Below are 18,699 nucleotides of genomic sequence, written 5' to 3' on the forward strand. Positions count from 1 at the left end.
TCCTTACTAAGTAGTAATATTAGAAAGTTGGCAAACGGCAAGAAAACCCACTTTTGAACTAAGACCGGGTTCTTTTTTCAGTTCTGATCAATAGTCTTTGATGAGCTGATACAAGCATATGATAGTCAGTTTCCTCATACAAAATTCAGTTCCAGTGATGCAAAATATTGAAATTTTAAGGGGTTGACAACTTCAGTGTTGTGGTGCACATTCAAAAAGAAAAATCTGGTTCAAATTTTAAGACAAGGGAGGGAATTGCAAGTAATGATTGGATTTTGACTTACTGACTTATATCCCATCCGGCATTTGTGGCTGTATTGGGACTTCTGCTCTTCTCACTAGTCGTTGAATATGGCGACGGTATTCGGTTCTATCTGGTGCAAGACGCAGGAGTTGGGGGAGGTTCTGGCCATTGAAGTTGTCGTACCATATCTTGCGAGGTCGGCCCCGAGGTCGTGTGCCATGTACCCATCCTTCAAACGTGATTTTGGGGAGTTGATTTGATGACAATTGTTGAATATTACCAAGCCAGCGGAGTTGGTGACTTCTAATTCGGTCCATGATAGTGTATGAGCAGTGGAGTTTACGGAGGTGTTCATTGGATACTCGGTCGATGTAGGTGATCCCTACTATGCGACGAAGACATTTTGTTTCAAATGCGGTTATTCACCTTTCGTCATCAGCTTTAATTGACTATGTTTCACTTACATACATAGCAATGGGGATTATGAGAGAGTTAAAGAACCGGACCTTCAATGATTTTGATAGTAATTTACTTTTCCAAATTGAGTTTAGGCTCTTGAAGCTGCTGGTTGCAAGGCCCAATCTACACCTAATCGATTTTTAGCAATCGTTGTTAGAGGTTAAAAGACTGCCGAGGTAGACAAAAGATTCTGCATTTTTAATTTGCTCTCCTTTTACGGTTAGCTGTATGGCTCTGGGTGCCGAGTCTCTGGATACCCGTATGACTTTTGTCTTTTGTTGTGTTGACAACCATCCCAAGGGCTTCGGTTGCTGACACTATCTCGTTTGTGCCTGTTTGGAGGAGATGTTCATGGCTGCTAATTTTCACGATGTCGTATGTTTACACTAATTTGATGACAAGTTTCCCTCCAATGGACGCACCGTCTTTGGTTTTAGAAAGTGATAAAGCTCCATTTGGAAACAGAATAAATAGATGATGGGATAGGAGGCAACCCTAAAGAACACCGGCTGGCGTCTGGAACTCTTCTGTCAATCACTCAGGCGTCTGAACCTGGCTACAGAAGTTCAAATACATATCTTTGATCAACGTTACCATATTTTTGGGGACTCCATAATGCAGAAGTATGTGCCAAAGCCCGTTGCGTCATATTAAATCGAAGGCCTGTTTAAAGTAAAAAAAAAGTAAGAGCGGTTCTTTCACAATTTCTATATTCTTCTCCATCAGTTGCCGGGTGGAAAATATATGATGTATAGTAGATTGATCTCTTCGGAAGCCGGCATGATATTCCTCTAAAGTGAGGTCTGTCAGGGATTTTAGTCGGTCAAATGAGATTTTCGTGAGGATCTTTGCCTGTTGGCTCGTCATGCTAATTGGTCTGTAGTTATTACAGTCCCCTTTTTCACCCTAATTGTAAAGGGGGATAATCATGGATTTCGTCCAAGATCTAGGGAAGTGTCCTGTTTCCCAGTTGCCTACTGTGACTTTATGATAGATGTCTACCAGTTTTTCTGGGCTCAACTTAAGTAGCTCTTACTGTATGCCATCTTGGCCAGGAGCTTTATTTGTTTTCAGGGATTGTGTAGCAGCAACTACCTCTTCTCATAACGGTGGTGGACTTGGATCTATTGGGTACTCCGGTAGTGGAAACGACAGTAGGATAGATGGGTCAGGGGTAATTTTGGGGTTCAATTTCTGGCAAAAGTGTTATTTCCAGCGTTCCCGCCTCTCCTCAGAATCTGTGATAAGTTGTCTATGTTTATCTAACAGGGTTGTTGCTGTCGCGGGTTTCTTTTTTGACAGCTCCCGTAATGTTTTGCAATTGTAGTGGCTGACATTTTTTTTTTGAAGGCGTCTTCGCATTCATGGCACTTATCGCTGACGTATTGGCGCAGAGCCTGCCGAATTTTTTTCTCTACTAGACGTTTAACCTCTTGTATTCACCCTGGCTTTGTCGGTCTTGTTTTTTTGTCGTGAATACGTTTTCCAGCACAGATATCGATGATTTCGGGTGTGATCCATGGTTTATCAGAGCGGGACTGTACTCATAAGATTTCATTAGCCGTTTCTCTGATGATTGAGGTGCTTTCATCAACCAGACGGTCGACTTCCTCAGTGGTTGGGACTCCCATGAGTTGGATGCTTGACAGCTTATTCGAGAGAGCGGTTTTATATTTGTTTCTTGTTTCGAATATTTTTTAGCAGATCAACACGGTATTTTGGGTAGGTTTTCTTGGGTGGTTGGGGTTTTTGGAGGAGCATACGGATTTCTGAAATGACTAGAACATGGTCTGAGTCAAAATCACCACCGGCCAAAGATACTGTATTCAGCACTGACGACTTCCAACGCTTGTGACCTTTCTGCGTTCTTTATGTCGAAACATTGTGTTGGTAATGAAAAGCTTGTTATCACGACAGAAATCTGTGAGCATTCCCCCCCTAAGGTTTTGTCTCCCATGTCTGAAATTGCCCATTACGTCTTCGAAACCTGCATTTGATTGTCTGACGATAGCGTTAAAGTCCCCAATGACGAACAGAAAATCCTTCTTGGGCACCTGGTCAATGGTGTGTTGGAGCTGGGTCTTCTGCATCTTGGTCACTCCGGGAAGAGTCGGGGACATAAGCTTGGATGATGGAAATGTTAGCGATGGATCCTTTAAAGCGGGCGGTAATGATATGCTCTGAGAGTGGATTTATGGCAAGTAGAGATTTTTTAGCACGTTTTGAGAGTAGGAAGCCAACACCTTGACGGTGAACACCGTCGCTTCGTCTTGAGGTTATGAGGGTGTTCCCATTTATGGTTTCTATTCCATTTAAAGGAAGGTGGGTCTCTGATAATCCAATAATATCCCAATGGTAGCGGTCGATTTTATTTAAAATTAATTCCTTTTTTCCCGGTTGAGCAAGGGTTCGTATGTTTAGCGTTCCAAGTGAAAGTGATGTCTTTGGGGTGAATATTGTTTTTTTCTCTGACTGGAGAGTCGTCAAATCGGTTAAATAATCGTCGGTTGCCCCGGACGCGGTAATTAAACATTATCATTCTCATCATCATCATTATTATCATCAATAATATAATTATTTCTACCATTTATAACTCTAGATATCAGACCGCCGGTTGCCCCGGACGCGGTAGCATAAGTTCTTATTCTATTTTTTGCCATTTCACTACTGTATAAAAGAGAAGGAGTTTCGGGGCATTTTTGTCAGGATAGCGGTATGCCATTCCTCTCCACCCAGAGCAGAGGCCATTGTCCAGGGTTCTGGATCATCTGCCCTTCACAGTTGTCCCTCTAGAAAGGGATCCTCCTGTTCGGTGTTCTGCAGCACCGAGCTATTTGACCCATGTTGGGGGAAGGTTTGTAACCGCCGGGAGGTGTCCACACGCCGGTCGACCCTATACGGTGTCCATCTTAGGGGCCTTCCTCCTCCTACGCCCGTATTTGTGACCCCTGGGCTAGGGTGTCCCTGTTTCAATTATGGACCCCCAGGAAATAGGTCCACGCCTCCTATGGAGGTATCCTACATACCTGTTGGACGTTCCCCTATCCGCCACCTGGGGATGCGCTGAGTGTCCTGTGGGATGCCCCCTACTAAGAAATGACTCAGTAGGACTCAGATTGGCTTTTATGCCTTGGTTATCCTTACGATGAGGGGTTGACATCTTTTGCTAGTTGGTTTTATTTGCTCCTGGTGTATTTTAGAGTATGAAAAAATTTGTTTCATTTCCACTACGGAGAGGGACGTGCAAATAAAAATAGGCTGTTGGAGCAGGGTCATCTTCTTGGTGAAGGGGTTAGAAGCTTCTATAAATTAGTTTACATTATGTTTGATCAATAGAAATGAGAAAACAGAATACAGAGACAAGTTTTGAATTAAGAATTGGTTGCTAGACGATATTATTTTTAGGGATAAGGGGTTGTGTACTTCCAATGACTATTGTACCTGTCCTTCATTTTTAGCAGTGTCTATCTGTGGTAGTAGGATTATGAAAAGTGACGGATGGGCTTATAGAAATAATTAGGTTTGATAAGATTATATTGCAAGTTTTAAGACGTTTCGTGAGTTAAAGGGGGGTGAATAGTAGAGTAATAAAGCTGCATAGAATAGAAAACATGTACCTAAGAACTACCGAATGAATAAAGACCATTTTATTCGAGTCAACGTTTATAGCTTCCGACTAAACTGCAAGAGTTAACTTTTCTAGTCATATTGTTGATTCAAGAAGGGTTGAGCTGAATACCGCTGAGTATAACGTGAGTTGAGTTAAATGAGGGTTGAATTGCACGAGAATTTAGTTGAATATGGGTAAAATTGAATGGGGTTGATTTGCATGAGGTTGAACTACAGGTCAGTTGCGTGGGAACAATTTATTTATAGGAACAACGAAGTTCGATGCCAATATATTGCAAGTTTTAAGTTTTATCATGAGATATCTCTTTTAAAACGTCTCGAAATTTTAATAACTTCAGTTCCAATTTACTAATTGAAGATAGAATTGTGACTAAATATCTAAGACAATTTAAAGACTTGAAAATAATATTTGGATGTTCGACCTTGGTCATCTTTGTACATAAGGGGCTCCTATTGTTGGTTCCCAATATGCATCTTAAGCACAGTCATTTTGTCTAAGTTTCTTTTGGTTCATTTGAGGGCGAGAAAATTTTGTCTCCATGCGGTTACGCAGCGACTATAAATAAAAATACATCACCGTGAATTGGTTTCTTAATTATTTCAGTAAAGAGTAGCTACAGCAGTATGATTCTGAAAAGTTAGGTATAGATACATAGTACTCATTAGACTATTAGATGGTATTTTAAATTTCAATCCGTAACGATGCCAACGATTAAAAAGGATGAGGTTAAATGAGCTACAAGGTCAATATAATATTTTTAAATCCCTTCCTTAGATTTTTGATCAAATTGTTGCTCCTGCAGCAATTTTGTTGCCGAAGCCAACAAAGGGTTGTTGTAGCCAAAGTGCCTTGAAAATTTTAATCTAGTTTCAATGATATCTCGAACCAGTGTTTTTATTTCGGAGAGGGAGCGGGCAAAATTTGTGAAATGTTTGGTTTACTTAATTGTATATTTGATATATTTTTTTCTTAGGGTTCTTAAACTGAAATTTAGTGCGTTTCATTTTCAGTGTCATTTTTTTATTCAAATTATCAGACCCTTTTTTAACAAATTCAGTTTTTTGTTTTCTACAATGCTAGCTCATATAGCATTTGAGTCGAAAAGAAGGGCCAAAATGTAAATTTTTTCATTTATTGACCAAAAGCAGTGAACCTTCTGACTAAAATATTCTTACGCTTTTTTTAGGAAATAAAGTAAAAATATGAACAAACAACGCAATTATAAGAAACTTATAAATTATAATTGACAAAAATTAAAATACAGTGAAATATTCCACAACCCCCCAACAGACTTCGCAAGTTATCACCGGATTCACTTATTTACAACACTAAAAAAGCTAGTAAAGCATATATTTTTTCGATTCAAATTGATATCTTAATGTTAAATATACATATCTTAATGATAATGACATCTTAATGATAAATGTAAATGAATCAGCAAAGATGCACAAATATGTGTCTTGATTCACAGAGTCACAAATGGCCGAGCAACATTATGACAGAACTCCTGGATAGAATCAAAATTACGCAGAACCGCAGCACTAATGATGTGTCCCGTGTGTAATTGCTAAGATGAGCCGTGTTCAACTTTCAAACGTAATGTATATGATTGACCAATTCCTAGGTGAAGATTCAAAATATAATTTTTAAATTAGAAAATATAGAAGCTTAGAAGAGTAGATTGTCTATCTTAGGGGTAAACGTCGCAAAAAATACAAATGCTTAATGTTAGTAGACAAAGCTTGGAGATAAATTAGTATTGATATAGCCCTTCTAGACAAAGTTTCTTAACATTCAATTTTTTTGTTGTAAAAAGGTCGCTAAAATCAGGAAAAAACTCTTATTATTCATAAATCTTCGCTTTTTTATCAATAGGCGTGGCTATAGTGTGGCCACGGCACAAGTTAGAAGATTACATTATAGATTCGTCATATAAACAGAGTAATCGATATAAGGCCGTCTTTATATTATTAGTCTATAGATCATCGGGCTGTCTTTGCCAGTTTAAATTAGAAAAATTGTCTTAATGGCCATGGATTAGAAGCTCATAAAATTCTTGCGTCTTTAACAGATGTCCAGTATCCAATCCTACCTTGTCCGTAAACACTGGACATAACTGACATTGCATCTGCAGCATGGCTCGATGCCTCTGTCTGAAGTGTAAGATGTGAGCCGGTTGCGATTGGGTCTTCATGCTTCGCTGTATCACGCTTTTTAGGGGGTAGCTGAGGAGGGGGTGAGCTTGATCTTTTTGGCTTTGGCTGTAATTTTGGGAGTTTGACTTCAATGGTTTGTGGGGGTTCAACTATTTCAAGGTCAGATTCGTCCTCCATTGCTCGGAAATGAGGGGGTGCCTTGAGGGTCGTAGTGGATGATCTTGGTCTTTCATTATCTGAAACCTCATCGGTCTTTTCTTTATAATAAGCCAAGCCATGAACTAACCCCGCTGTAGCTTCGTTTTCATGTATTTTTTCATCATATTCCTTCTTATGAAGCCATGAAGAGCTTTGCCCCTGTGCTGGGTTGCGTCTTTTTTGATGGTCAGAAACATCAGAGCCTTGAGGTGATGGTGGTGCACTATTATCTTCTACTAAGTCACGTGTAGACGCGCTCCGACCATCTGTAAAATAAGCACGCGTTGATTTTTTACTTACACTGCTAGAGAAATTGGGCAAGGCCATCTGATTACGTGGCTTACCATTTTCAGTAAACACTGCGACTGTATTTCGACCATTAAACCAAGTTCCAAGTTTGTGGGTTGCACCAGTTCCGCCCTTTTCTTGCAATTGATTTTGTAGTTTCTGTGAAATGACTGTACGAGAACTTCGATTCGACCGTGAGTCAAGTGAATCGCTCAATGTGTCACTTAAAGCGTCGTTAAAGCATGAGCACCATGAGCTACTATACATTGACCTCGTTCGACATCTGATAGTAAGGAACACCAAGCACAGGCATATTAGACTGAAACCGCATAGAGAGCCTATCAGCAAATATACAAGCTGTTCTGTTGACAATTGTCTTACAGTTTCTTCATCAGCATACTCCTCATTTTCCTCAAAATCTAAGGCAGGCTTTTCGTTGACGAAGTTTGGTCCAAAGTTGGATTGGACATCATTTGGAATGGAGTCAAACATCAAATTCGTTTCGTCACTTTCTGGATTACTGTTGTAAGAGCTCTCATCAAAGTAGCTTCCTTTTTTCTTCGATCTAACCTTAGAATTGTCTTTTGATACAACTTTTGTCTTTGGTCTCACAGGGGTAGAGTTCACTAACCTAGTAAGCTCTGTTTTCATCCTTTGTTCTTGGCTAGCTTCCTCACTTATGTCAAGCCTATTTACATCATAACCATTGCCCTCAGAGACTTCAAAGTTCGGTTTTGCAGGACTTGTGTTAAAATCTTCCGTCAAGTTTGTGATAGATGTTGTTCTTTCTTTAGTATTTTCGGTAAATCCGGGGTCGAAGGAGCGAGTTGGAATAGAGATCTTATCTTCTGCGCTCCCATAGTCTTTTTCATAGCTTGCAAAAGTATGACGAGTAGTTGTAAATTTGGTTACTTTACTCGAGTTTTCCTCTTGACTTCCTGAATGATAACGTGTTTCTGAAGTTTCTTTTGAAATATCAAAAGGTCTATCAAACGATTTATTTGCTTCAATAGATATGTATCCATTTACTTTTTCATCTGATTGTTCATAGCTATTAAATTCTTTTTCTGTTTCGATACTTTTTTCGTCACTGGATACTCTGGGAGTATAACCTGTTTCACCAATCGGCATTATATTTATACCAGAAGTTCGAAATGGTTTTGAAGGCTTTTCTCCTGCTTTTGGTAGACCGAGAACTGGCGCTGATGTGGTGTAAATATGAGCTAAAAGACCCACTAAAGACTGAAGTTCTTTCGGCTTGTTGGCAAGTGCATCTTGAGCTGTTATCACCAGCATATCTTGTTCTTTATTGCCTCTATTTTCAATGCCTTCTTCACGGCGAACAGATAGTGTTTGCATATGTTCATGGGATTCATTTCCATCAACAATATAACCATATCGGGTACCTTTCTCTGTTTTGTTACCGTCACCATTCAAGCTCGAAGAGACTATCATATTGAAATTGTCAGGAGCTGTTATGACATCCACCTCTCTTTCTGTAGTTTCTTTTATAGGGGGAATAGCTTCAATTCTTGTCGGTCGTTGTTGACTTGATTGCATATCTTGGTCTAAATTCCGTTGACTTGAGTGCATATCTTGATTCAAGCGTCGCTGACTTGATTGCATTTCTTGATCCAAGTGTCGCTGACTTGATTGTGTATCTTTGTCCAATTGCCGTTGACGGTGGGGATCTAAAGCTTGGGTGCGAAAAGGTCGTTCAGGTTCAATCGGTGGTCGGTTGTAGGATATGTGCTCTGTTCGTTGATCTAGCTGAGGCCTTGGTGGAGGACCACGCTCAAATACTGGACCTAAAAGCAGAAATAAAATTAAAATATTTTAGTATTCCCTTCTTGCCCTCAGTTCCTATATTAGATTGGGTAATGGCGAAGATATTGGCTGCAAAAAATCCAAATGAATGTTAAAAGGAAGTTTAAAAATTGCAAATCATTTTCTATATGAGTGTTTTGAACTTGCAATGTAAATCTACAATGCTTTCATTTCTAAGCTTTAAGTTAAAAAAAATGACAAAACTTTACAAAGGTGCTGAAAATCACCACTCCCTACCACTGTCGTCTGAAGCACCCACCGTCCCAAAAAAATTGTTACCTTAAAACTTATGTTGATGTTTTTTTCAAGAAATACTCTCTGATACACTCTTTCAAAGTTAATATATGGCTCTCTCTTTTAAAGTTAATAAATGAAACGGATTTAAACTAAAAAGTATTGCCTTAAAAAAAGATTACCCTTTATCTCAAATTGTAATAACAACTTGTGTAATAAGATAATTTTCTTGTTATGCTAATACCAAATATAGAAACCTCATTACTTTTGAATTTAAATATAAAAAGCTCTAAGCATAAAAAATTTGAATAGATTTAGAAAAAGGAGACAAAATATCCCAGAAGGGGCTGCGATCTTGATAGAAATTACACCATTTAATTAAGTATGTCTAACTATTCTAGAAGGGAAGCTTCAAGTCTAACCGCAAAAATATCGTAAATTTGGTTATAGCTCTATGTTTTTCTGTTGTTTTTTTTGTGGGAGGGGGAGGCGGGGGTTCTAAATGGGACTTAATAAAACAACTGGTCTTGTAATATTGGAAGAGATTTCGTTCGAATGAAAAGCTCTAGTGCCCTTTTTGCTCTAGTGCCCTTTTTGATGCTCTAAAGCTCTAGTGCCCTTTTGCGAAAGTGCCCAATTGCGAATTTAAAGCTCTAGTGCCCTTTTTGATGAAAACTATAGAACAAAGACTATGGGATAGTCCTATCAATTTAAACTATAGAAAATTTACTTATATGCCTAGATTTCTAGTTTCAGAAGCCACATTGCATCGCGTTGGTGCATTTCTTTTTAAACATTTGTCCCATACAAAGTGAACAGTCATTATAGACCGTTTTCGCAGTAATTCTGGTGTAATTCTGGTGGTTATAAAGTATTGTATGGTTGCGCATTAATTATTTAGAGGGATATCAGTGGATCGTTTTGTAGGGGAAACGGGGACTGAGGCCTGAAAAAAAAATTATATTTAAGCGCACAATTTCAAACTTCCCATGAAAGATTTCCAGACAAATATGGGGGCGGATATCCCTGGCCTACCTTCATTTTAAGGAATATGTTTGGAATAAGTAGGCCCCATGGGTGTTGGGGGCATGACAGTTCCCCTCTTTATTCTGAAAATGGTATTCGAAAGTCAGAACTCCAAAGGCGATCTCCAGTGACAGCCTATAGGATTGAGGAGGAGGGTTTGTTCCAAGAACACCCTGCGTTGCACATACTTATCTAATCTGGCATTCTTCTAATATATTTCTACAAATTGAGTCGAAGGTGTACTGGCGGAAGCAGACAGTTCCCCTCTTTATTCTGAAAATGGTATTCGAAAGTCAGAACTCCAAAGGCGATCTCCAGTGACAGCCTATAGGATTGAGGAGGAGGGTTTGTTCCAAGAACACCCTGCGTTGCACATACTTATCTAATCTGGCATGCTTCTAATATATTTCTACAAATTGAGTCGAAGGTGTACTGGCGGAAGCAGTATGCTCCGAGCATTAGAGACTCCGTGTCGATGCCCTAAGTGCATCTAGAGACAGAGGAGGATCTAAGGTAAAGCTAAGGTCTCTTTATCACTTTTATATCTCCTAAGGAATGTTATCAGAGACTAGGATCTGAATACTCAGTATTCTTTTCGATGTCTTTTATTGGTGGCTGAAAAAATTCTCGATTTTGAATATGGAATATATAAAAAGAATAAGTAGTTTTTTTTTAAGATTGTAGTTCAGTGCTCAACTGGCAGGTTAAAAGTCGTAGTGTTGCAAAAAAATTGAAAATCAGGACATTGACTTTAAGTCAGGGTGTTCTTTAGCTTATCGAATATTCTGCAAATTAAAGTCTTTGGCTACGTGACTTGGGTCGGTCCATAAATTGGAACTCATGAGCCTCAAAGTTATCAGAAATTCTATAACGTCCAATATGCTGTGGAACACCGTGAAATGAGTTTAGTGGTACATATGCTTTACAAATTAGGACATGAAGACATGTCCATGCAGAAGATCAAATACATGCCTATGTAGCCATCAAAGACCAACTAATTATCAAACAGTTCGTGGTAACGAACTGTAAGTAAGGAGCGACCCGGCTCAATAGTAACCAACACTCTAAAAGACGGAATTTTGAAAACCAATAGATACATCAAAAGAATCAGATTTCTGTGCTGATATCAAATATATAAGTTTCATCAAGTTTAGTTTTACCCGTCGAAAGTTATGCGCCTGAGAAAATTTGCCTTATTTTTTAAAAACACTCCCTAAAAGTCATAGAACTTTCATGAAAATCACTCCATTAGATTCAGCGTATCAGAGAACCTTACTGTAGAAGTTTCAAGCTCTTATCTGCAAAAATGTGCAATTTTGTATTTCTTGCCAAAAGAAAGATCACGGATGTGTTTGTTTTTTTTTTTCAGGGGTGATCGTATCAACCCAGTGGTCCTAAAATATCGCGGCAGGGCTCTTTCGAACGGAAATTAAAAGCTCTGGTGCCCTTTTTAAGTGACCAAAAAAATGGAAGGCAATTAGGCCCCCTCCCACGCTCATTTTTTCCCAAAGTCACCCGATCAAAATTTTGAGATAGCCATTTTGTTCAGCATTGTCGAAAAATACAAAAGGCTAACTATGTCTTTGAGGATGACTTAATTCCTCACTGTCCCCGGGGAAAGGTCTGCAAGTAATGAACTTTGCCCAATGTTTACATATAGTATTGATTATTGGGAAGTATACAGAAGTTTTCTAGGGGAATTTTTTCTGGTAGTTGGGGGGGGGGGAGGAGTCGGGTGTTGCGTGGCAAGATCTTTTCATGGAGGAAGTTTTCATGGGGGAAGAAACATTGCTATGAAGGGGGCGCCGGATTTCCCAGAATTATTTAAAGAAAACGATCAGAATTAAATAACAAAAAAAAATTTCAACTGAAAGTAAGGAGCAACATCAAAACGCAAAGAGCGAGGCGTTGAGGAGGGGACAGCCCCTTTCATATACGGAATAACTTCTGTTTGTTTTAAGTTTTAATGTCGCTCCTTACTTTCAGTTAAACAAACTAGTTTTTTTTTATGTAATTAGATCTAAAGTTAATAGTGGTGTCCAAGCCAACATAATTCAAATGTACTATGACCATGTAGACTGTCAAAAGGGTATAGTATGGCTTACATTATTAGAGTATAGTAGTCTTAGAAATGGCTTAAATTATTAAGTTGGAACTTTAATGATATGTTGTGGTAGATTTTTGAACTAACCAAAAGGCACTGTGTGTTCACTACTAATACTGCTTACAGGACTGTTTAGGGACTTCTTCCTAAGGAACACGGTGGAGGCTGTAGGAAGACATGGTATAAAATGGGAAGGTAAAACTCTGCTAGACACACATTATTATTTGATATGAATGTTTTGAATAAAATGTTAGCAAAATCAATGAATGACTTTTTTTTTAGATTTCGAGAGTTCAGGGTGCAAAAATAGGTTTAAAAATTAATGTTCAGAAGCTGTAGTGGCTTAGACTAGGAACAAATAAATCGGAAATCGGAGCTTCTTGGGATGGTTTAAAGAAGGAAGCTTCGAATAGGTTGGGATGGAAGAGCAACGTGCGTTGCCCATAGACCTCCCCTCCTCTTGCCCATAGAAATCCTCCTCTTGCCCATAGAAATCCTCCTCTTGCCCATAGAAATCCTCCTCTTACCCATAGAAATCCTCCTCTTGCCCATAGACTTACAGTTTTGAACTGATAAAGGTAAAACAGACTTGAGGACATGAAGACATCTTAAACATGAGAAGATTTGCGGTGCTCCATATATTATGCGTATTTCGCAAATCGCCAAATGAAAACACATTCTTTCAAAGGAATTGTAGTTTCAGTATGCTTTCAGTTTCAGTATGCTCGGTTGTAAAAACAATTTTCTCGTATTGTTGATTTGCTTTCCGGTTTATCCGTAAATCACCATACGAAAATATGGCTCAATTTTTGTCCATCTATAGTTTGTTCATTTTCATAAACATCTATCATCAAAACAGTAAAGTTTGTTTATTTTCCACGGAGACTATTCCTCCCTTAAGTGGATATTACCTGAAATATTCGCAAGATGAAAATTTCAGCTCTAAATAAGTCGAATTTATTAGAGCAGAAAAAAGGAACTTCGGCTGAACACAAAAGCAAAGCCATTTGTAACTTGTAAGCTTTGCGGATTGTATCCTGACTGGAATGTTTAAGGAAAAAAGAGTAACAAAGCTGGTTTTTTTAGCTTTATGAGGTTGAATAGAAATTTTTACTGGACCTCATTTATCAACCAAATAGTTTTTTTTTACTAGATCCAGAAATGGGATTGGCTGGGTGAAAAATTTGCCTTCAAATAACACTTTTTGGCCTTTTAAACTCCTCTTAAAGTACTTTAGGTATAATCTTTGATTAAAACTGGTCGATTGAGATAACAGAACCTTTCGAGGCGGAACTGCACCTTTTTATTAAGAAGTTGCGAAATTAGACAACGACTTAAAAGGAAATTAAATAAAAAAAAAAACAAATTTTTAAAACTGAAAATAAGGAGCGACATTAAAACTTAAAACGAACAGAAATTATTCCGTATATGAAAGGGGCTGTCCCCTCCTCAACGCCTCGCTCTTTACGCTGAAGTTTTTTTTATTGTTTTAAAAAATAAAGTTGTGAGACAGAGTCAAACTTTAGCATAAAGAGCGAGGCGTTGAAGAGGGGACAGCCTCTTTCATATACCGAATAATTTCTGTTCGTTTTAAGTTTTAATGTCGCTCCTTACTTTCAGTTTAAAAAACTTGTTTTTTTTTATTTAATTTCTGATCGTTTTTCAGTTAATGCAGCTTTTATTTTGGCTCACCGTCATTGAATAACTAAACACAATTTGCATAAAAATTGTACTTTTTTTTTGCAAAATGGCTCTCTCTAAATTTGGTTCTGACGTGATTTACAAATTAACTTGCGCAACGAACTTCTATATTCGTATATTTTTCTTCTGGCAAAAAATACAAAGTTGCAGATTTTTGCAGATATGAGCTTGAAACCTATGTAATAGGGTTTTCTGATACGCTGAATCTGACGGTATGATTTTCATTAAAATTCTCTCACTTGTAGGGGATGTTTCCCCCTATTTAGAAAATTAGGTAAATTGTCTCAGGCTCGTAACCTTTGATGAGTAATACTAAAATTAATAAAATTTATATATTTAGAATCAGCATAATAAGCCCATTCTTTTGATACATTTATAGACATAACAATTCATTTTTCGACAGTTTCTGTTACTATTTACCTGTTTCGCTTGTTTTTTTTATTGTTTTTTTTTTATTACGTATATATTATAACGAATATTACGGTGTTCTTCCCGAAGTAAATACCAAGCACAACAAGTTAATAAGTAACCACAATTTTTAATTCACAAAGCTCTCGATCACAAAGGCAGTTTAATTAGAAAAGATAGCTCTTTTGAAAACACTAAGAAAACACTGTAACATAAAGAGCGAGGTATTGACTTGGGGGAGAACCCCCTAATATACGTAATAATTTCTGTTCGTTTTAAGTTCTAATGTTCCTTCTTACTTTCAGTTGATAAAACTTGTTTTTTTTTAATTTAATTTCTGATCGTTTTTTAAATAATGCTAGGAGATCTGGCGCACCCTTCCTAGACATATTCCTTACCCCCTAAACACATCTGCCATGGACATATTATCCTAAGTACCCCCCTCCTCCAGTCCCCCCCCCAACAGAAAAAAATTCTTCCTGAAAATGTCTGTATATTTCCCAATAACTAATACAATATGTAACCAATGGGCAAAGTTCATAACTTGCAGCCCTTCCACTGGGAACTGTGGGGGATTAAGTCATCCTAAAAGACATATTTATTAGATTTTCGAATATGCTGAATAAAATGGCTATCTCAAAATTTTAATTGGGTGACTTTGAGAAAAAAATTAGCGTGGGAGGGGGCCTAGTTGCCCTCTATTTTTTTGGTCACTTAAAAAGGGCACTAGAACTTTTAATTTCCGTTTCAATTAGCACTCCTATGATATTCTAGGACCACTGGTTCAATATGATTACCCCTGGGGAAAAGAAAAAAAAACAAAAACAAATAAACACACACCCGTGATCTTTCTTCTGGCAAAAAATGCAAAATTCCACATTTTTGTAGATAGGAGCTTGAAGCCTCTACAGTAGGGTTCTCTGATACGCGGAATATGATGGTGTGATTTTCATTAAGTTTCTATAACTTTTAAGGGGGGTCTTCCCCCCTTTTTTCGAAAATCAGCCAAATTTTCTCAGGCGCGTAACTTTTGACGGGTAAGATTAAACTTGATGAAACTTATATATTTGAAGTCAGAATTAAAATCTGATTCTTTTGATGTATCTATTGATATCAGAATTCCGTTTTTTAGAGTTTTGGTTACCATTGAGCCGGGTCGCTCCTTACTTACAGTTCGTTACCACGAACTGTTTGATAGATAACAGTGTAATTTTGGCTCAGTCGGAATTAGAATATTTCAATGGCAAGGCCTGAAACTAACAAGATTGCAAACTTTGGCAAATTATGTCAATAAAAAACTCTTTCGGTCATTTAGCGTCCCTGTTTGTAATTACAATTGAACATAAGGAATATCACCAGAGCTGTGTAATCGAGAATATCTTGATTAAACGCCAAGCTCTTCGCTCGTATTTGAGACATATGTTTTCTCTGCAAGTTCTTCGTGCAATTTTTTCTGTAGTCCTACAGCCTTAATGTTTTGATTAACGAAAACAACAATTTTGATGTATTTCGATACCTGAGATTCATTTTTGTTCACCTGCCAAAAAACATTTTTGAAATTTGTTTTACAATTTTTGCCCGTTTAAAAATACGATGAAAAAGTTTAGGTCATTCCCTAAGAAAAAATTTAAGCCCTAATATCATTCAGGCTAAGTGAATGAATGGATCTGAAAATAATGAATCCAGTGAAAGGCCGCATTCAAGGGGGGGGGGTACTGAGTTTGAGCCCACTCCCTCCCCGATCCCACTCGTAAAAACGTACCAAAAATGCATTTAGACAAATTTTTGATACGTTTTTTTGAAGAATTTTTTTAAAAGTAAACTAATCCCGAACAAAAATACCCCCCTCCCCCCAACTCGAACAAAAATCCTGGATACATCTTTGATCCAATGATATAAGTGTTGTATCCTTTGGTACAAGTTACAGCTGTTGCCTTGCTGTAAAATCATTTTTCAGAGGGAACAGAAACCTTAATACAACCGAAAAGCCCCTAATATGAAAAAAAAATAAATTCAAGCACGTAGTACTGCACAAGCTCACTAGGTAGCGTGTTTTGCTTCTTTTTTTTATTTTTTTTTATATACCATTAAACGCTTGCTTAGTGAGTTATTAATAGTTTATTTTTAGCGGTCAAGCGTGCGGAAGTATTGCAAGCATTAAATTGATTTCTGAAGTTTACGCCATAAGAGAAGGAAAAAATTATAAGAGTTGGATCTTGAATAATTTAACGTGGAAAGAAGGGGATTAAAACTACTCACATTCATGGCCGTATCCAGGGGGGCTGATCAGCTTTGAGCCTCCCCCCCCCGAAATGTTTGTTCAACTCGTAAAAACGTAACAAAAATGCATTTAAACAATTTTGTGATATATTATATAGTTATGAGTATAAAATCCTCCCAAAAAGATACCCTCTCCTCCCAACAAAAATCCTGGATTCGGCCTTGCTCATACTACTGACAGTGTACTGTCTGGTGACTTCATAAAAAGGTAAAAAAAAATCAAAGAAAATTGGTTCATTGGTTTAAATAATATATAATTTTATAAGATTAAACCGAATTTCCGCTTACTTTCCACCACCTGGTATATATCTCAGCCAGGGGCGATTCTCCAGCATTTCTATTGGGGGGCAAAACGGGTCCTAATCTGGATAGTCAAAGGGCATTGGATGTATAATATTTTTTTCTACACATTATTGGGAGGGGGGCAACTGGCCCCCCTTGCCCCCCCCAAACTACGCCCCTGTCTCCGACCGCCACGTGGCGCACAGTTCACACCGTATACTTCTGGCACGCTTAGCATGCGCCGCCTGGTGTCATAATTTAGAAGGTGGGAGCCCCCTTGGATTAAAGCTGAAAGTATCCGTAAGTGATAACTAATCCGCTTTTTTTATCAAACAGTTCGTGGTAACGAACTGTAAGTAAGGAGCGACCCGGCTCAATGGTAAACGAAACTCTAAAAAACGGAATTCTGATGCCAATAGATACATCAAAGGAATCAGATTTTAATTATGATTTCAAATATATAAGTTTCATCAAGTTTAATCTTACCTATCAAAAGTTACACGCCTGAGAAAATTTGGCTGATTTTTAAAAAAGGGGGAAATACCCCCTAAAAATTATAGAACCTTAATGAAAATCACACCATCATATTCAGCGTATCAGAGAACCCTACTGTAGAGGTTTCAAGCTCCTATCTACAAAAATGTGGAATTTTCCATTTTTTGCCAGAAGAAAGATCACGGATGCGTGTTTATTTGTTTTTTTGTTTGTTTTTTTTTTGTTTTTTTTTTCTTTTCACCATGGGTAATAGTATTGGCCCAGTGGTCCAAGAATATCGTGGGAGGGCTCAATGGAACGGAAAATAAAATTTCTAGTGCCCATTTTAAGTGACCAAAAAAAATGGAGGGCAACTAGGCCCCCTCCCACGCTAATTTTTTTCCCAAAGTCACCCGATCAAAATTTTGAGATAGCCATTGTGTTCAGCATGGTCGAAATTATTAACATATATTAACGTTCAGCAATGTTAACATATAGTATGGGTTATTGGGACCCGGCTCAATGGTAACCGAAACTCTAGAAAACGGTATTTTGATACAAATGGATACATCAAAAGAATTGGATTTTAATGCTGATTTCAAATATATAAGTTTCATCAAGTTTAATCCTACCCATCAAAAGCTACGCGCCTGAGGAAATTTGGCTGATTTTTGAAAAAAGGGGGAAAGACCCCCTAAAAGTCATAGAACCTTAATGGAAATCACACCATCATATTCCTCGTATTAGATAACCCTACTTCAGAGGTTTCAAGCTCCAATCTACAAAAATGTGGAATTTTGCATTTTTTGCCAGAAGAAAGATCACGGGTGTGTGTTTATTTGTTTTTGTTTTTTTTTTCTTTTCCCCAGGGGTAATCGTATTGACCCAGTGGTCCTAGAATATCGTAGGAGGGCTAATTAAAACGGAAATTAAAAGTTTAAAACGAAATTAAAACGAACAGAAATTATTCCGTATATGAAAGGGGCTGTCCCCTCCTCAACGCCTCGCTCTTTACGCTAAAGTTTTTCATTGTTTAAAAAAAAAATAGAGTTTTGAGAAAGTCAAACCTTAGCGTAAAGAGCGAGACGTTGAGGAGAGGACAGCCCCTTTCATATACGGAATAATTTCTGTTCGTTTTAAGTTTTAATTACGCTCCTTACTTTCAGTTAAAAAAACTTGCTTTTTTTATTTAATTTTTGAACGTTTTTGAATTAATGCAGGTTTTGATTTTGGCTCACCGTAGATGAATAATTAACAACAAAATTTGCATATTAATTTTACTTTTATTTGGTTAAATGGCTTTCTCGAACCTGTTTAATTTTATTTACGAACGTTTTTATTAGTAATAAATATACGTAACTAGTAGAAAGGGGGGTGCCAGTCATGA

The 18,699-nt window shown here is 37.7% G+C and overlaps 1 protein-coding gene across 1 annotated transcript in view; it reads right to left on the reverse strand.

Moving 5' to 3' along the window:
• Positions 1–5,558: 5,558 nt before the first annotated feature.
• The window catches only part of LOC148939500 (uncharacterized), a 34,535-nt gene continuing 21,394 nt past the window's right edge, over positions 5,559–18,699 (reverse strand). Inside the window, exon 2 of the mRNA XM_089106893.1 lies at positions 5,559–8,784. Within this exon, the coding sequence (XP_088963019.1) occupies positions 6,380–8,784 (2,405 nt within the window). The 3' untranslated portion in view covers positions 5,559–6,379. The remainder of the gene's footprint in view (positions 8,785–18,699) is intronic.

This window comes from Artemia sp. Qi Xiang Cuo, chromosome 21 (assembly GCF_049724085.1).
Source record: "Artemia sp. Qi Xiang Cuo chromosome 21, ASM4972408v1, whole genome shotgun sequence".
Classification (NCBI taxonomy): Eukaryota; Metazoa; Arthropoda; class Branchiopoda; order Anostraca; family Artemiidae; genus Artemia; species Artemia sp. Qi Xiang Cuo.